The sequence below is a fragment of the Dipodomys merriami genome, unplaced genomic scaffold (genome assembly GCF_024711535.1).
Source record: "Dipodomys merriami isolate MVZ:Mamm:240054 unplaced genomic scaffold, mDipMer1.0.p SCAF_10, whole genome shotgun sequence".
NCBI classification, from domain to species: Eukaryota; Metazoa; Chordata; class Mammalia; order Rodentia; family Heteromyidae; genus Dipodomys; species Dipodomys merriami.
Window position 1 is genome coordinate 11,189,062 of NW_027202271.1, and position 18,793 is coordinate 11,207,854.

General features: G+C 43.0%; 1 protein-coding gene across 2 annotated transcripts; it reads right to left on the bottom strand.

Annotated features, from left to right (window-relative positions):
* Positions 1 to 1,742: 1,742 nt before the first annotated feature.
* Slc38a2 (solute carrier family 38 member 2) lies at positions 1,743 to 18,012 on the bottom strand. 2 transcript variants are annotated; one of them, XM_070039393.1, is made up of 16 exons: positions 17,684 to 18,012; positions 16,244 to 16,479; positions 15,493 to 15,574; positions 15,228 to 15,343; positions 12,069 to 12,142; positions 11,865 to 11,957; positions 11,698 to 11,779; positions 10,054 to 10,136; positions 9,423 to 9,481; positions 9,166 to 9,333; positions 8,253 to 8,332; positions 8,056 to 8,156; positions 7,165 to 7,289; positions 6,599 to 6,743; positions 6,412 to 6,509; positions 1,743 to 4,966 (listed from the first exon to the last, which is right to left on the bottom strand). In XM_070039393.1, the coding sequence occupies exons 2-16, from the start codon at positions 16,366 to 16,368 to the stop codon at positions 4,868 to 4,870; spliced, it is 1,530 nt and encodes a 509-aa protein (XP_069895494.1). In that variant the 5' UTR covers positions 16,369 to 16,479; positions 17,684 to 18,012; the 3' UTR covers positions 1,743 to 4,867. The 2 variants fall into 2 exon arrangements, with proteins under 2 accessions (XP_069895494.1, XP_069895498.1); XM_070039397.1 differs by lacking the exons at positions 15,228 to 15,343; positions 16,244 to 16,479; positions 17,684 to 18,012 and having other exon boundaries at positions 15,493 to 15,568.
* Between the last annotated feature and the right edge of the window lie 781 nt (positions 18,013 to 18,793).

Consider the following 18,793-nt stretch of genomic DNA (forward strand, 5'->3'; position numbering starts at 1 on the left):
CCATGAGCCTCTTCTCTTAGTTAACCATCAAAAAGGCAGAACTGGAGGTCTAACTCAAGTAGTAGAGCATCAGCCTTGAGTAAAAAAGTGAATAGCACCCAGTCCCTCAGTTTAAGTCCTAGTATCCACACAAAACAATCATTCCTTCTTGAAATTTTTCCTTGAAGATAGGCATCATCAACGTATTGGTTTCCTTTCATGCTGACACTGGGTTCCAGGTGTTTTGGGTAGTTAATTGCAGGTAGGTGTCTCTTAAATCTGTCCAGACTGGCTAGAAACCTAAGATCTTCAGATCTCAGATTCCTGAGTAGCTAGGATTACCAGTGTGAGCCACCTATGCTGGGCTCATCTTCACTTTGAATGATTGTCATTCTGATTCTTTTTAGTATTACTTAAAAATTGCAGTATCTGGGAGTGAGGAAAGGAGGCAACATTGTCCAAAAGAAAATGTATTCTTTGCCTGACTCATGTAACTGTAATCCTTAATAAATTTATTTTTGCCATTCCTGGAGCTTGAACTCAGGGACTGGGCACTATCCCTGATCCCCTGTGCTTAAGGCTAGTGCTGTACCACTGGAGCCACAGCGCCACTTCTGGCCTTTTCTGTTTATGTGGCATGGAGAAATCCAACCCAGACCTTCATGTATCCTAGGCAAGCACTCTACCACTAAGCCACTTTCCCAGCTCCTTAATAAAGATTTTTTAAATAATTAAAAAAAAAAACTGCAAGTAAATAGAGTCTGTTAGAGGCTATGTGATGCATAACCCTTCTATCATCCCCTTGGGCTTTCTTAGTCAAACACACAGCAGGTGCTATTAAAGCCTTTCCTTGGACTTGAGAATTCCTCCAAAGGCCTTTGCTTTTCAACTCCTGACTTTTGTACATGCTTCTGCACTTCATAAGCACAAGTTCTTCTCTGCCATCAGTAGCAACTGAAATGAGCTTCGATTTGTCTCAACCATTCTTAAGGTCTCCTGCGGTCCTGAGGTATTCTTCCCTCTTGGCTTCCAGCTTTGGTGATTTCATCTTGTAAGCTACTTTTTAAGACTATCAGGTCACAATCCTGAGTATTCCAAGAATCTTAGCAACTTCCTCATTTAGTCATTTAGGGGGTGGGGAAACCCTCATCAGCTTGCCCATTTAATCCCTCTCCTCTCCTGCAGGTGGTCACCAAAACAATTCTTCAGACACCCATAAGCATCTGAGCTCCTTAATATTAGCTGTTTACCTAACAGAAGTTAAGTCTGAAACAACCCAGCCAGTTCCATGCAATCAGATCATGAAGGCATATTCTAAAAAGCTCCATTAAAATAAAATTAAAGAGAGCCAAGGGGGAAGTCTACTTGTCCAGGGGCCTGTAGCTCACAGCTATACTCCTAGCTACACAGGAGGCTGAAATCTGAGGCTCTGTTCCAAGCCAGCCCAGGCAGGAAAGCTTAGGGGACTCTAACTCAAGTGGTAGAGCACCAGCCATAAATGGGGGGGGGGGGAACCATGGGACAGTAAGTTCAAGCCCCACATTCACACACGTGTACTCATACACATACACTCCTGTTAATGGTATTGATGTATTCTATAACCAAGTTATTAGCTTGCCAGGACCTTCTCAACTCAACATACCTTCAATCTCTCTTGGTCAAGGTGGAAATCTCCGGCGAAACGATTTTGTGGATAGTCACAGCTAGGTGGTATAGTTGTTCTAGCATCTTCATCCCATTTGCTCAAAGAAAACATGGCGTAGTCAGGATTAAGCATGTATTTATTTTAGTTCAGTTAAAACAAACATTGTTTCATTGAAACTGGTGTAAGCACTCTTCGCCAACAAGCCACACTGGAATTGTCGGACCTAACAGTACAGTGGGACCTATTTACACTATATACACACCAAGCTGACACACCCAGGACTTCCAAGGGCTTTATCACACTACATCACATTTGATTTCACTGTAGGTCACATTTAGGTAATTACTGCATTTTGAAAAATTTAGACCAGACTTAAAATTTTTGAACTCTCACCCAATTTTCATGGGATGGGGAGGGGCGATCCAATATTCAGTATATCGCCAGATAAACAACTATCTTAAATGTTTAGTATTGTACTCAATGTTGATTTGTTTTTAATATGAAATTCTCTGTACAAGTACTTTTTTGGGGGGGAGGTTGAACTTCAATGTCAATTCGTCAAAATGCAGTTAAGTTACATGTATATATACACTCGAACCCAAGACCCAATCCTGACATTATATACAGCCTATTTACAAATACACAGACAAGACAATGTATGTACATAAGGTTATCATAAATATTGAAAAATAGGTTAGCTTTAATGGATTGATGCTGTTCTATAAATAACATTACAGTTACAACTGAGACACCTATGGAAGACAGTAATGCAAAATGAGGTGACTGCTCCTTAGTGGAAATTCACTGTTTGGGAAATCTCAAGGCAGACAAGACAGCTCCAAAAAAAAACCTCACAGCTTGATTTTGAACCTCAATGAACCAAGATTAGGGGAAGCTTCTCCCATGAAGATGATTCTGTTGTTTCATTCCTTCTCGGTTGCCATTGTACATTCTCCCATACAAAAGGATGTAAACTGTAGAGAATTGTTTTCCTCTTGCAAGATCTCTTCAGGAATTCTTTCCCAAGAGTTCCAGCAGAAGTGCCAGCTCTCAGAGAACTGCTGGACTAGAACAGAGCGCACACAGCCCCATCACACGGAAAGCATCACACGGAGTTGAGGCAATCTGTCTGCTCACAACGGTTGGAAGATGGTCCCCAGTTCTTTGTAGAAACAAAAATGCACCACTGCTTTCTTTTTAACCCAATGTAGCACTACAAGACGTCTTCCAGTTCCGCAAGGGTGTTCATCAATCACAGACACAATTTGTCTGTCAATCGAGTCACATATAATACAAGAATGTGTAACAAAAACCATGTTTGCCTCACTTCTGGCCCTCACCTCCAAGTACAAAACGTTTAGTTCAAGACTAACCTTAAGAGCCAGACAATCAATTGATTCCATTACTTGCTTCCCTCAACCATTTAATGGAATTATGTATATTAGGTCTTAAACATTACGCCGGATGGGCAAAGTACCACATTATTGGAGAATATATTCACCAGTCACCATTAACATACAGTAAATGTGCTCTGAAAGCCAAAGTAATGTTTCACCTCTCACTGCAATTGAAATGGAAAGGTGAACATGCAGTTGGACCAAGATCTAAGAACCAGGTTTCACTGTTTTTCCCCCAGGTAATCATTTGCTGGATGTAAACAAATTATTTCTGTGTTGTACAAGAAGGAAATTACAGTCCTTTGCAAAGATTTTTTTTGGGGGGAGGAGGGGGGATGAAGAGGGTGCTGGCACTGGGGTGCTTGAACTCAGGGCTTGGGTGCTGTCCCTGAGCTTTTTCACTCGAGGCTGATGCTCTATCCCTTGAACCACAGCTCTACTTTTGGCTTTTTGTTGGTTAATTGCAGGTAAGAATCTCAAACTTTCCTGGCAAGGCTGGCTTTGAGCCATAATCCTCAGATCTCAAGACTTTGAGTAGCTAGCTAGGATTTGATTATAGGCATGTGCCACCAGCACCAGGCCAAATTGAGTCTTATTTTTAAAAGCTTGCTGTGTAAGTAACCCAATATCCTGATGAACAGAACTTGTACTATACCAAACATCGGCGTAACCAATGAATAAAGACCACTACTGTGAAGACAAAACACATACACAACTAAGCCGCACATTGTCAAGTAAATCACACTTCCAGTAAATGAGCATTTTGCAAAGTTGTACTCTGGATATTTGGCCTGTTGCCATCAAATGCCCATTTTCCACTGCTAGAAGCAATGTTTTTTTTTTTTTTTAAAAAGGGCTGGCCCAGAGCTGTCAATACAATTCTGTAGACAGATGCAACTGAATAAACCCTGTTTTACCCAATTGCACTCTATTTGGTACCTCAAAAAAATCAGTCATTTTTATTTCCCATAGAAATATCTTCCCTTGTGTCCATCCTCACATTTCAATCTGAATAAACAAAATTATTTGCAGACAGAATGAACAGATTTTAACCTGACTTGGTGTAGCAATCATCAAATACTCTTTTAAACGAATTTCAATGGGAAAAAAAAAAGCTCCTAATTCATAATACAAGGTCTTTTTGCTTTGTTACATCATTTTCTCTAAAAATTATTTTGGGTAAAAAAGTATTTGGCTTATTATAATGCCTACAAAAAAGGCAAATCATTTCATAATACTAACATTTGTTTTTAAATACCAATGAAGTCATTTTACGGAATTTATTGTCAACTGTGGAGAGTTCAAAAACAGAAAGTAATTTCTTAAAAGTAAAATAGTGCTTCTGAGGTCTTGAAGTATCTTTTTCTTTTTGGTACAAAAAAATAATAAGCATTTTTTCCCCCTCAACGGTTTTCTCAATACTTTGCTCTAAATGAACATTTGTTTCTCACATCGAATGGTTCCATTAGGCACATTCAAGTAAAATCATAAAATATCCAAGTTAAACAATGACACAGCCAAGCATGTGGCTTGATAAAAGTTAAAGAGTCTGTCCATTCTCTGGAATGGAATAAAATTGTCACTTCCCTTAACCCGAGACTCGTGGTTTTGTTGTCAAGATTCCTAACATACAGATTAAGTTTCTTTAAAAAAAAACAAAAACAATAACAATAATTAAAAAATTAAAAAAAAAAGTTCACTTATTCTGCATCCAGAAGAACCAGCGAGGAATCTGCACTTCAAAAGGAAGTGAACGGAAAACATCAGGTGAAATTTCATAGTAGTTGAGAATGACTCAACACTGGCACATCATCCAAGGGATGATTTTGAGTTTCAGCGGTACCAATTAAGGGCCACCTGCAGGGGGGTTGTGTACCCAATCCAGGACAATCAGAGCCATGCTTCCAATCATCACCACCACACCACTGATCAGGAAAAGCAGAGCCTGCAAAAAGCATAGAGAAAACCCATCAGTAGGCAGAGGGCAAATGCAAAATATCTCTCTCTAAGGTAGTTGATGTATTTTACATGTCTACATAAAAATGTGCAAGTGGGGGAATATGCCTATACTTTCCACGTGTTCGGGGAAATTTCCCTTTGTATTTGGTTGCCTCAAATATAAAGCAAATTTTCTTGCTGAACAAACTGGGCTTCAACTCAAGAGTCTGCACACTGTCCTTTAAAGCTGTTTCACTCAAGGCTAGCACACTAACACCTGAGCTTTAGTACCATTTGCAGCAATTTGGTGGTTAACTGGAGATAATCTCACTTTCCTGCCCAGGCTGGCTTCAAACAACCCTCAGATCTCAGCCATATGAGTAGCTAGGATTACAGGTATGAGCCACAGGTACCCAGCTTAAACTGTTTTATATAAAGCTGGCACAGCATGTGTTTTTGTGCTGGTACTGAGGTTTGAACTAAGGGTGTCCCAAAGCTCTACCATTTGAGCTTCTGGCTTTTTGCTGATGAACTGAAGATGAAAGTTCTCACATTTGTCTACCTGGGCAGGCTCAGGAACCATGATCCTCAGATCTCAGCCTTCTGACCAGCTGAGATTATTTGCAATTCTTGCACAAATCACAAAGGTCAAACTTAAGTCAACTTAAGTGAAAAGCCAATTCTTCCTGAGAGCCATGAATTACATTTCTTGTCTCTCTCTAATTACTAACTCTGTATATATACTCTCTATGAATAAAACAAGATGGCACTTGCTAGTTCATAGCCACGTGCTTTTTAATCAGACCAGAATGGTAGTGACACATTATAACTGAAAAGCCGTCTCTCCCCCTAAATATAGCCAGTAGGATTTTGCTTTCAGAAGCATGTTTTGTGGTTCACATATACTGTATGCCACCAATTCTTGTTACACTGTAAACACACAATACTGATCTTGCTTTGAGGGCTGTCACTTCTCATTCCACTCAACTATTCTTGTTTTTTCTACATTTCTTGCCTTTCTTGCCCATCACACAGGAGGCTGGCAAATGTTGAAAACTGGGTAGTACTTTTATTATCCTTCTCCTTATCTCCAACTTTCTTGCAATGAAGTACTTGGATGGCAAACTACACTCTCAATCCATTTTCTGTCAAGTTTATTGCTTCAAAAATGTTTACTAGGAACTTCAACTGTGAAACTGTAACACTGACAGTCAGAAAACTTTTAACACTCGTAATTCCTTAGCCACTCAGGAAGGCTGAGATCTGATCATTTTCATCTGAAGCTACCCCAGCAGAAAGTCAGAAGTGATGGTGGTGTGGCCCAAGTGGCAAAGCGCCAGTGTAAGAGGCCCTGAGTTATAGCCCCAGTATCTAACACCTAACATGAATATCAGATGGGAGAATTTCTGAGTTAAAGGGTCACTGCTGGTTCTATAGTTGTCTTTCACTTACCCCCATCTTCTGTACAGTTTTCATTGGTTCCTTCTTTACCAACTTGATATAGAAGGCAGATGGGAGAATAAAAATCAGCATAGCAGCTGCCGATGCACCTGTAAAAAACATTTACCATTTCTTGAGTATGAGTCATTTCCCTTTTGTTAAGCATTTCACAGCTCTAAGCATTTGAACCTAAACTTACCAATGAAACCAAAGATATCTCTTATATCTGGGACAAAGATGACAAGCAAGTTAGTAAATCCCAAAATGCACAAGGTAATGAGAGTATGCCTCCACCAAGAGAAATCTTTTGCTGCACATAGCAATTGTGTCACAGAGCTCCGGATCTGGGGAAAAAAGAAAGATGGAAATACATAAACGACACCCAGTTTTAAATAACACAAAGATTTTTCCAAATGATAAGGCTTCAATTTTTTTTTTAAAAGAAAAATGGTACCCTTTCCTTTGCTGTTAAAGATCACCAGTTACAGAGAACCTTACACTAGTCTTTATACTAATGGCTTATGCCATTATCATGGTTTGAAACTAGTCTAGACAAATAAATTCAAGAGATTCTTAATTCTAATTAACTAGCAAAAAGGTAAAAAAAGTAGAGGCGAGGCTCAACTGGTAAAGGCCCAGTCTTGAGCAAAAAACAAGTCAAGTGAGAAAAAAGAGGCCCTAAGTTCAAGCTCCAGTATTACTGATGTGTGTACACACACACACACACACACTCTCCCTACTAAAAGAGTAGGTAATCATACTTACTGGAAAAATAACCACTGGTACTGTCAGGGTGACAGCCATCAACACAGCCAGACGGACAATAAGAAGAAGAATATCAGTTTTCTTGACAGAAGAGTAGGTATGAAGCAATTCTGGCTCAACATGTTCTAAGGAGGGAAAACCAGAAAAGCTGTCAGTGTGCGGTTTTCTCTGGGGATCAAATAAATCTAACTTACAGTAAAATCAGTACTAAAATTATTAGCTACTCAGAAAATGGCTATGAACTAAGAGGCTAATAAGATTAATTTGGAATTATGGCTAATGCAATTAAACTAACATTGAAGGGAAATTTTTCTAAATACCAAGTAGAGATTTAGCCACATGATCTCCATTAAAAACAACAGAATCAAAATAGCTAAATCCCATGGTTTGGCTTAGTTTGTATGTGTTGTACAGTTAGAAGGTGATAAGAAACTGGTATGATCAATTTATCAGACAGAGCAAGGATATTGAACAAACATGTCCTCCATCCTGGTCTCTAATGTGATCTATGCCAAATCAGACGGAATATTTAAATGGTCAACCTATGCCCAATTTCTACCAAGCACCTGTGGCTCACATCTGTAATCCTAGCTAATCAGGAAGTTCAGATCAGGTTTGCAGCTCGAAGCCAGTCCATGTAAAGTTCATGAAACTCTTATCTCCAATTAAATACCAAAAAACCCGGTGGTGGAGCTGTAGCTCAAATTGGTAAGAGCACTAGCCTTGACTGAAAAGTCAAGCAAGAGTGTGAGGTCCTGAGTTCAAGCCCCAATTATCAACACCACATAGCCACAAAAAAAAAAATCTAAAAATAAGCCATCAATTTCATTATTCTTAAAAGACTAAAAATAAACCATCAATTTAATTAAATGATTTAAAAACATCATTTACCATAAAATGTCAGGTATCCAAAGAGGGCAGCAAACAGGTACATGAGGAACATTGCGAAAAATGAAATCTTAGACACATTCATCATTCTCCTCCGGCTTCGGCTATATAAATCCAAAGGAAAACAAATGTCATCTTAGCAGCAGTTATAAAACTACTATCTAGTACATTCCCAAAAAATTTATATAAAAATAAAGCACCCTTTCAGCTCCTCATAGATGGGAAGAACAGCAGGGTGGCAGACGAAAGAAAACGTCAGAATTGGCACTGCATACACAGTCTGCAAAAAAGAAAAGGCACCACTTAATCTCCTGATGTAATATACTGAAGTGACTTTCTCACCCATGCCTTATGCTATCTTGGAAACAAAGCCTACAATTAGTTTCCCTCCATTCTCCAGCATCTATTCATTATGTGGGGTCAATCTCCTCACTTTAGTGTGAACTGGTGATTTTGGTTTTCTTGTGTAGCAGTCCTGGGGTTTGAACTCAAGGCCTGTGTCCCTGAGCCTTTTTTGTTGTTGTTGTTCAAGGCTAGAACTCTACCGTTTGAGCCACAGCTCCACTTCTGGCTTTTTGGTAATTAACTGAGGATAAGAATCTCATGGGCTTTCCTGCCTGGGCTGGCTGTGAATTCTGATCCTCCTATCTTAGCCTCCTGAGTAGCTAGGATTATAGGGAAGAGCTACTAACATGACTGTGACTAAGTTTTATTCTGAAACAAAGCCACACTTGCTTTACAGTGGTCAAAAACTAAACTCTGTTGTGCTTTTTTTTTTTTTTTAAATACGCCCTTCACCTTAGAAGTTATTTAAAAAAAAAACCTCTAGTGGGGAGTTTCCCACTTTCCTTCCCTAAATCTTTTTTTTTTTTGGGGGGGGGGGTCCGGTCATGGGGCCTGAACTCTGGGCCTAGGCACTGTCCCTCAGCTCTTCAACTCAAGGCTAGCACTCTACCACTTGAGCCACAGCACCACTTCCGGCTTTTTTCTTTTTGCTTATGTGGTGCTGAGGAATAGAACCCAGGGCCTCCCTCAGGCATGCAAGGCAAGCGCTATACCACTGAGCCACCTTCCCAGTGCTCCTTCCCTAAATCTTATAGATTGAATAGTTACCTGAGAGTTGAAGATAAAATATCGAGGTTTGCAAGTGTCTGCTCCAGTGGCATTTAAGCCCAATTCAGATGCAAAAGTTGTTGGGTGTGTTAGGGTGTTGTTCATTGTCTCATTAAGTATCAAAGCAAATTCCAAAGGACAAGGAATCTGAAATTTCTTGCAGATCACCTGAAAACATATTTCGTTTGCATTTGTTCAACTAAACAGTGTAAGAAGAATTGTAAAGAATATTTTCTATAGAGACAAAGGGTACCTACCACAATCAGAAAGAACACCATGCACAATAAGGAAAGGCCACTGGTATATCCCAAATATCCTACAAGGAGAGGAAAAAACCACCATTAATTAAATGTAATATGGGAACATGGGAGCAAATGTCTTTATGTGAGTTTCAATGAATAATGCAATTCTTCAGACTTGGGGCACTTCCTGAACAGAATATCCAATTCTATTGAAAGGGGGTGACATGGATCAAAATATATTGCATTCATAAACTGCTCTGTTAAATGTCAACTCCTTTACACAGCTTCTTAAAGACAGTTGTAAAATAAATAAAAAAGGAATAAAATACAGGCTGAATTCTAGTCCGCTAAGGTATCTATTTCCTGTAACCAAAACCCTAATAAAAACAAAAACTATCATCCTGTATTATTTACAAAGCACAGGCTGTAACAGTTGTCAATGAGGTACTCTGGGTCTGGCACAGATTTCTAAAGATAAACACTTAGAGGATGACCTTTATTTAAGCTACCAGAGTTTCTAATAAGAGTTATCCAACCAACTGGTATGGCATTAATGGAGTTTGCTATGAGATGCAGGTTGTGGCTCAAGTGGTACAGGCTATGAACCTAGAAAATAAAGAAGGGAGAGAGGGAAGGTGTTACTCACCTAAATTTCTTAGCAGCGACAAAGGAAGAATAAGCACCAGTGACACCAGCAAAACCAAATAGTCCCCTTCGAGATACCATTCTCTGAATTAAAAAGAAACAAGGTCAAAACTAGTTAGACTATATGCACATCTTCTAATAGTAGATTCATTTTCTAGACAAAGTAAAACAGTAAACACACAAAGAAAGAAAAATTTTGACACCAGGTGTTGGTGGCTCATGCCTGTAATCCTAGCTGAGGAGGCTGAGATCTGAGGATCATGGTTTGAAGCCAGCCCTGGCAGGAAAAGTCTGTAAAAGGCCAAAAGTGGTTCAAGTGGTCAAGTCCCAAGCCTTGAGCTAATGGACAGTGCTAAGGACCTGAGTTCAAGCCCCAATACTGGCCAGTACACAGAAAAAAATAAAGCACAATTGTGGAGACACTATAACTTTTTAACTCTGTTTGCTGGATGAATATGTATTCAGGTTAAAAAATGGGGTATGGAAACAGTGGGACTTTTGTTTTGTCCCACTGTTTGCTCTGGGAAGAGAGCCAGCAGATTCATAACATGAAATGCTTCATAAAGGCTAGATATGAATGCCAGGCACAAGGCTGCATTGTGAAGCCAGGAAGCCCATCTTTAAAAATGTATGCCAACTGAGTTATAGCTTTAGCTTACCATTTGTAATAACACACTAAACATAAGGCAATGTTGCAAAAGATTTTTGGATTGTTTTTTTTCCCCAATATTTGTTAGCAAGTATACTCACTAAACATTTCAATTAGAAATGGTCTCACACTTAAGATTAAAATGCATAGGGAAAACCCCTAAAAAAAAAAACCCACCAAAAACCTAGTTATCAGTTGTGATGCGTTGATTCACCTTGACTCATTGTGATGGCTTCATTCACCTTGACTCCAGAGACAAAATAACCACACCTGTCCACTTGGAAGTAAACAATCTACAAGGTGGAAAGTAAATCAGCCCTGTGTTTACTTTCCATTGAAAAAACAAAAAAACCCCTAGACCACTGGAATGAGTAAGTTTGCTAGAGTATGATTTCTATTCTACAGCATAGCTATACATTTGATATATTCTACATTAAATATACCTCAAGGATTTTGGTTGTTTTTTTGAGATAGGGTCCCTGTAATCCTAGGTACTCAGCCTCCTGAGATCTGAGGATCTTGGGTGCAAACTAGCCTGGGCAGGAAAGTCCCTGTAAGTGAGACTTTTATCTCCAATTAACCACTCAAAAACTGGAAGTAGTGCTGTGGCTAAAGTGGTTGAGTATTAGCCTTGAGCACGAAGAAGCTCAAGCGACAGCACCCAGGCTGTGAGTACAACCCCTACAACTGACAAAAAAAGATGAGGGCGATTTAGAGCTTTCCTTAAGGGTGAGGTCCCTCTGTTCAACAGTGTGAATAGTAACAGAAAAGCTCTAAGAAAACCTGTTTTCACATACAGGTTAACTATTTAAATCATCTGAAGTTCTCAGAGCTCTCTTTGTGGTTTTTTTCCTCAAAAACTCAAATCTTCTTCCAGGGGGATTCTTGGTCGGTAATTTCTTGAAAATTATTATTTGTGTCTATCTCTGACAAAATATACGGAAGCCATTCCAGACCAGGAACTATTCCTTACGAGTACCCTTACTTAGCACCTACCCATTGGACTCTCCATCGTTCATTAATGCCTTGATCACCAAAGGTAACTCAGATTTCACTATGAAGAGGTAGCTTGACATAGCTGGAGGAGAAACATAATTAGACTATTACAAGCTGCAAAATGAGGCCTTGTCACCTTAAACAAAAATAAATGAATAAATCCTTACCTCCAATGTTCTGCATTGTGATTGAACCAGAGGCAGCTAGCTTTCCAACTATTCCAAATGCCTTATGCCCCAACTGCTCATATGATAAAGACCCTACAATAAATAAGAACACAGAAACTTCATGAAGGAAGCAGTTCTGTAAGAGGGAAAAAAACATCACGAAGAGGGAGAAATTACTGAAGAAAAATCAAGAATACAACATACCTCCTTCATTGGCAGTCTTTAAAAGGAGATGTACAGAATAGAGGGAAAATATTGACACAAATGTCAAGAGAATTCTGGTGAGAAAAGGGAAAGGCAGAGTTATATACAAGCAGGGCAATTCATGACAACTAAGACTTTGTTTCAGTAACATTCAATAAGGATATCTTATTTGTGTCAAAATGATCCCCCAAAACTAGTGTGTTCCCTTTCCTACTAGTTGGAATAACAACTTCATCTTTCTGTGTCAAGTGACAGTTGTAGTATTAAGTAGTAAGAGGAAGGATTCACTGTGTAAAAAAACTGAAGTAGCTGAAGACCCAATGTCCCTGCATAGCCATGAGGCATATTCTAGTTTTGGTACCACAACAGCTATCTATATACTTGTCATGTCTCTCTACACTTTCCATTTTGTTTCTTTGTCTACATTCTGAAATGTCTTCATCTGGAAATGCTTGGTAAAAAAAAAATCTGCCGTTAAACCCAGTTCACAAGGCTTTTTTGGGTGTGAAATTCACTTGTGACAGGAAAGGTCTAGAAACTAAAGGAAGAAGGGAAATGATACTATCATTTCTAGTGTCAGATACTAACAAACTGTATTAATGGAGCACAGTCAGACAAGGAACCACTGTGAGGCAGTCCTACACTGCACTCTGGGGAGAAAGACAGGCAGCTGTGTTGCAAATTAAGCAATGCTGAGCTGTTGCCAGGGGCTTACAACTACAATCCTAGCAACTCAGGAGGCTAAGATCTGAGAATCATGGCATGAAGCCAGCACAGTCTGAGATTCTTTAAACATCACAAAGCTGGAAGTGGAGGTGTGGCTCAAGTGGTAGAACGCCAGCCTTGAGCAAAACAACTAAGGGACAGTGCCCAGGTCCTGAGCTCAAGCCCTAGTACTATCACAACAAAAAAGCAAAAACATGCCTGTGTTAGACCAAGTAGGCTATTAGCTTCATCCAGTCAGCTGTCCCTTACTGGAGTAAGAAAAGGGAAAAAGAGTTCAGGGTAGAACTAAAAAAACCCTAGTGCCACTTAATTCTCCTTTAATGTGACTTTTTTTTTCTTTCCACTTTCCTTCTAATCATGAAAGCAGACAAAGGAAGTCAGGTCTGATGGTGCATGCTTCTAAGGAGACTGAGGCAGCATTGTAAACTTTCAGCTACACTATTATATAGTAAGACCCTGTCTCAAAACAAGGGGGTCCCCAGGCACCGGTGGCTTATAATCTGAGCTACTCAGAAGGCTAAAATATAAGGATCATGATTCATAACTAGCCCAGGCCACAAACTTTGTGGCTTTTTAATTAACCAATAAAAAGCAGGAAGTGGAGCAGTGGCTCAAGTGGTAGAGCAGCAATCTTGAACAATAAACTTAGGGGATGGTGTGCAGGTCATGAGTTCAAGTCCTAGTATAGCTACACAACGGGAATCAAAGGAAGGACTAAACAGTAAAAAAAAAATCCAAGTAAAAAAAACCCAAAACACTATCACAATCCTTTGAGTTTTGATTCTATATGGCCAATCTGCACACCACATGTAACATGCCAGCAAAGGAATTCATGTCTAAAGACAAAGGAATTCATGTCTAAAGACTGAAATGTAGGAGGCAGTCCTGAGCTACAACATATATTGGTTTAACTAACTCCTTTCATGTCTTACTCAAAACCGAGGGACAAATGGACTTCATCTTTCATGGTTACTTTCAACTTAAGATAGGTTCTACTTAAGCTGGAGTGATTTAAGATAAGCAGTCTCGTGGCTTTTGCCCCATCTTACCTCTAAATACAATGCAAATACAAATGAATAAAAAACTCACGCAATGTTGTTATCATTTAGCCATTTATTAAAATGGTTAAACACATAATAAGCTTAGTAACATCAACAGTTTTGCTTTTGTGACAGTTTCCATTGAGTCTCCTTCAAATTCTCTAGTCACACTTTAAAAACTGCTTCTAGTTTTGATACCAAGAGTTAAGGGTTTCAAATAGTGACAGAACTCACCATTCAAGTTTCCCACTAAAAAACTTTGAAATTCTAGGACTCTTTCTGTGTAAATAGCTGCCCTTCATCTAAGCTCAATTAAACAAGCTCCAATGAATCCTGCCTTCATTCAGTTCTCCAAGCTAGGCTTAAAAAGTCTCAGTGTGGAATTTCTCAAAAAGCAGTGACTTGCAAAGGTGCTTGCTTTTGGATAAACAGTCTACTGTGCTCAAGAAAATAACTTGAGATGGCACCAATCAGCTAATAAAAAAAAACAACAGTCACAAAAGGGACAGTTGCATGCCCAGTTTTCCTCAACTGTACCGTGAGCACATTAAGTCAAAGGGCTATCTGCAGAAAATGATTTAGCTGACAGTCCACAGGTACTTAAAGGTTATAGCTACAGCATTGACATCATTGAAAAAACACTTGCTCAGAACTACATGTACTTTGGTGCCTACTCTGCTAGAAATAGGGGTGGCTGGTTTTCTTATTCTACAACTAGCCAAAAAGTCCAAAATGTTTGTTAAAAATAACTCTTCTTATACCTTCAATAAGGACAGCTAATTCTTAACTAGGTTAACTGGAGGGAAAACGTTTAAAAACTGGTATTTATTACAATCATTTGGGAATCTCAGAGCTTAAAAAAGTGCATTTGAGAAAATATGCATGTAAATTACTTTTCAGTTATGACTCATTTGTCCTAAGGCAAACATGTTCCAGGTGAGTTATATATCACCACACCTCACACATTCAGAATTTTCTTTTCCTTACGCATATGAGGCCATAGGTCCTAGGGAAGAACTTTTCAATTATCAAACTCATCTGGAGGCATCAAGTTACTAGCAATGTTTGGCTTTTCCTCCACCAGTAGAAAAATCTATTGTTACCCTAGACTTACCCATTTTTGTAAAACTTGTTAACTATTTCCATTTACTTAGCAAGACTTTGGGCTTCATTTGTCAGTTGTTAAGTAATACCGGATGTTCCCTAATTGGCTTCCTTGGCATTATACAGTATGTAGCAAAATAAAGAGATTTAGCTGTGTCATACTTTCTTTTAATGTTAAGCAATTGTTAAGTCACTATGTGAACTTTTAAATTCAGTTTCAGGAGCCAAAGTACTATGCTTTTAATCATATTAACTACCCTGCACAACAGACTCACTTACACATACTTACATAAAAAGAGCAATTCCAGTATTAGCCATGGCAAAAGAAAGCCCAAGGATTCCACTGCCCACAATCGCATTGCTCAGATTAAATACTGACATTCCAAAGGAAGTAGTACCTGGATTCTATACAGAGGGAAAACGATAACCAAACATATAACAATAATTAAATGGAGAACACCAGCTTTGGGCAAGTTAGATTTGAAATCTAAAAGTACAACTATGCTTTTTACTCCATTAAACCTCAGATACACAAATGATTATGGTTAACTTACAAAGTCTGATTCATACTTCTTCTTCCCCAAATTTGATTCAAGTAAAAAGTTCTGGTTTTCAGGATCGACATCAACATAATGGCTGTTAAAAAAACACAAACACACACAATAATTTTAAGTTGCCTTTCTGAGCTGGACATAAATTAGCTTTTTTTTTGTTGGTCCTGAGGCTTGAACTCAAGGCCTGGGCACTGTCCTTGAGCGCCTTTTGCTCAAGGCTAATGCTACAACACTTGAGTCACATCTCCACTTCCGGCCTTTTCTGAGTCGTTCACTGGAGGTAAGACAGATTTCTGGCCTGGCCTGGCTTCAAATGCAAATCCTCAGACCTCAATCTCCCGAACAGTGAGGATTACAGGCGTGAGCCATGGGCACCGGGCTAGAAATTATCTTACACTCACTGCACTAACTCAACAAATGGGACTCTTCCAAATGCCATGGTCACCCAGAAAAACAGAAGCGAGGTCCTCAGATGTGTGAAAGCCTGTTAGTTCACTATTTTATGTCTGTGCTGAGGCTTGAACTCTGGACCTCATACTCTCCTGGGTTTTTTGGTGTGTTTTGTTTGTACCCCAGGAGGCACAATTCTACTTTGGCATCTGGATGGAGAGTCTCACAGACTTTCCTGCCCCTGGGCTGACTTTGAGCCACGATCGTCAGATCTCAGCCTCTTTTTAGGATTACAGACGTGAGCCACCAGGGCCCCCCGTTTTCATGTATTTAGTGACGGTAAGAGCCCAACGTCTCCCACCTTTTCAGAGCAGCTTGCTTGGTGGGGTAGGAGTAGTTGAAGTCGCTGTTGGAGCTGTAACTGCTGCTGTCCTCATCGGGGGAAATATTGAACCTTCCCATTTGGGTTTTCTTCATGCTGAGCATGGACGGGAATGAATCCGGGTGCGGCGGAGCTCAGGCGGGGCAGGAGAGAGCAGCGCGGGGGGCTCCTTTTGTCCTTGGCTGAAATGCAGCGGGCCCTCGAGGAGGCTCAGCCTGGAAGGTAGAGGCGGCGCGTCAGGACCGCAGCGCCCGCCCCGCCCGGGTCACGTGACGCCCGCCGGGGCGGGCGCCGCGGCGGCTGATTCATCCCCGGCCAGGCGAGTGGAAAAGTACCAGCCGCGCGCGAGGGGCGGGGGCGCGCGCCGAAGGGCGGAAAAGTACCGACGGTGAGGGGCCGCCACCGCCGAGAACAAAGATGATCCCACCACGGTGCGGCGCCCGCCCGCCCGCCCTGCCCAGGACACTTCCACAGGGAGGTCGGGCACTTCACCCTCTCTCCATTGTCCCGTCCCAAGGGGTGGACGGGGCGGGCGGGGGAAGGGCACGAGGGAGGAGGGGGAGGTTCTGCTCCTGCTGCACCCCTGCGGCCCCGATCGTGCACAGGCACGCCAGGCGCGCGCACACACACACACACACACACACACACACACACACACGGCCCTGGCACCGGATAAGCAGGCATGCACTCCCCCCCACCCCTCCACCAGCACGGGGGGGGGGGCGCAGCAGTCCCGCCCCGGGGTTCCTTCTGGCTCTGCGCCCCCCACCCCCGATTGGGGAAGTGTCTCTGCGGCACCGAAGCCCCCCGGAGACGGTGGGGAGGTAGAGTCCCCCTCCCGACCTCCCCCCCCGTCTCGCGCGCTACAGCGGGTTTGTTTACACACGGCCTCCCCCCCCGATCCCCCCCACCAGAGTCCACCAGCGCGCGGGGCGCCGGCGCCCGCGTCTGCCCCACCTCGCCCCTCCTATACCCGGAAAGAAACTGATGCAATATCGATCTCCGATTGTCAAACGTTCCCGCTTCCCCCCCCTACGCACACACGTCTTCCTCAATCTGGGGTTCCCCGTTACAATGAAAAGTCCACCCACCCACGACTCCGGGACCCCCAATTAATTTTTTTTCTCTAATGAATGCACATCCAGTCACAAGACTAGCCGCAACGGAGCCGCGGGCTGGGAGGGCTCCCTTCCCCCCCCTCTCCCCAACCCCGTCCAACCGCGAGACGCGGGCGCCCGGCCCGCGTTCTGCACCCACCCCTCCATCGGCCACCTTCCCCCTCCCCGAGAACACCCGCCCGCCCTCCGGGAGGAAGTGGGGGGCCCCCCGCGCCGCCTTCCCGCCGCGGCCGCTCCCGCCGCCCTCCCCCCCCCACCCCGCCTGGGCCCGCGCGCCCGCCGCACCGACGTCCCCCATTACCTCGGTGGTCTCCGGATCCAAAACAAAACCAAAACTCAAGGAAAGGTCTCCGACGTCTCGATCAAAACCAAAAAAAAAAAAAAAATCGTTTACGATAACAACAAATCTTAAAAAAAAAAATCCCTCCCCAAATCCGAAGACAGGCAGGAAAAACGATTTTTATTAAAAAAAAAAAAAAAAAGGTCTAAATGGCCGCCCCAGTCCTCCGACGGCCACCGGGTCCGGGGAAAGGCGCGAGTGTGCGGGGACGCGTGGTCAGCCTGCGCTCGCGGCGCTGCAGGTCCGGCTGGCGGGGCTCCGGGGCGGCGGCGTGGCGCGGTCTGGAACCGCTCGGGGAGCGAGCGCGGATTATAGCGGCTCCCGCCGACGCGTCAGTGGGCGGGGCGCGGCCTGGGTGCGGAGTCTTTGTGTATCAACACCACCTGGGCTCCGCCCCCTGCCCGCCCAGCTCCGGGAGCGGGGGGGGCCGCCCGCCCCGAATCCCACCCCCACCTACCCGGCGCCCCGCGCTTCCCCTGGCGGCCGCCAGGAGCAGGCCGTCCCGCCCGAGGCGCCCGGGACCTCCGTGTCCGGGCCGGGGCTCCTCCGCGTGCGCGCTCACTCCTGCCCGGCCGGGTGCCCACCGGCACGCGGGTGTACCCACGGTGCGTGCTTTTCGGGGGATCCCGTCCATCCGAGGCCAGCGGGGCCGGGCAGGAGAGGGGCGCGGTGTGTAAGGGGATACATCCGAGCCCTCCACCTCTTCCTTTGCTGCTTGTGATGCTTTAGATGGTTAAGATGGGAATCTCTCTCGCGTAAACTTAAATCCCTGCAGCAGTATTGTCGTCCCCACCCACACCCCCACACTCCCCACGTTTTGTGGGTCCGTTTCGGTTCGAAGTGCTTGACTTTTTGCACCTTAGATCTGGGTTCAATCCTCCAACTGAGCCTCCTGAGGTCCCGTTGGCAGCCACGTGTGGGGATACCATGTTTGGAAAACCCTCCAAGGGAACCAGGAACCTTGAGGGGACGGGCTGGGGTTAGGCGAGCTGGGCGAGGAGGGAGAGGTGACCATGGGCGGTGGTGACACGCATCCGGCGAGTGGTACCCCTAAACTGGCGTGTCGACACT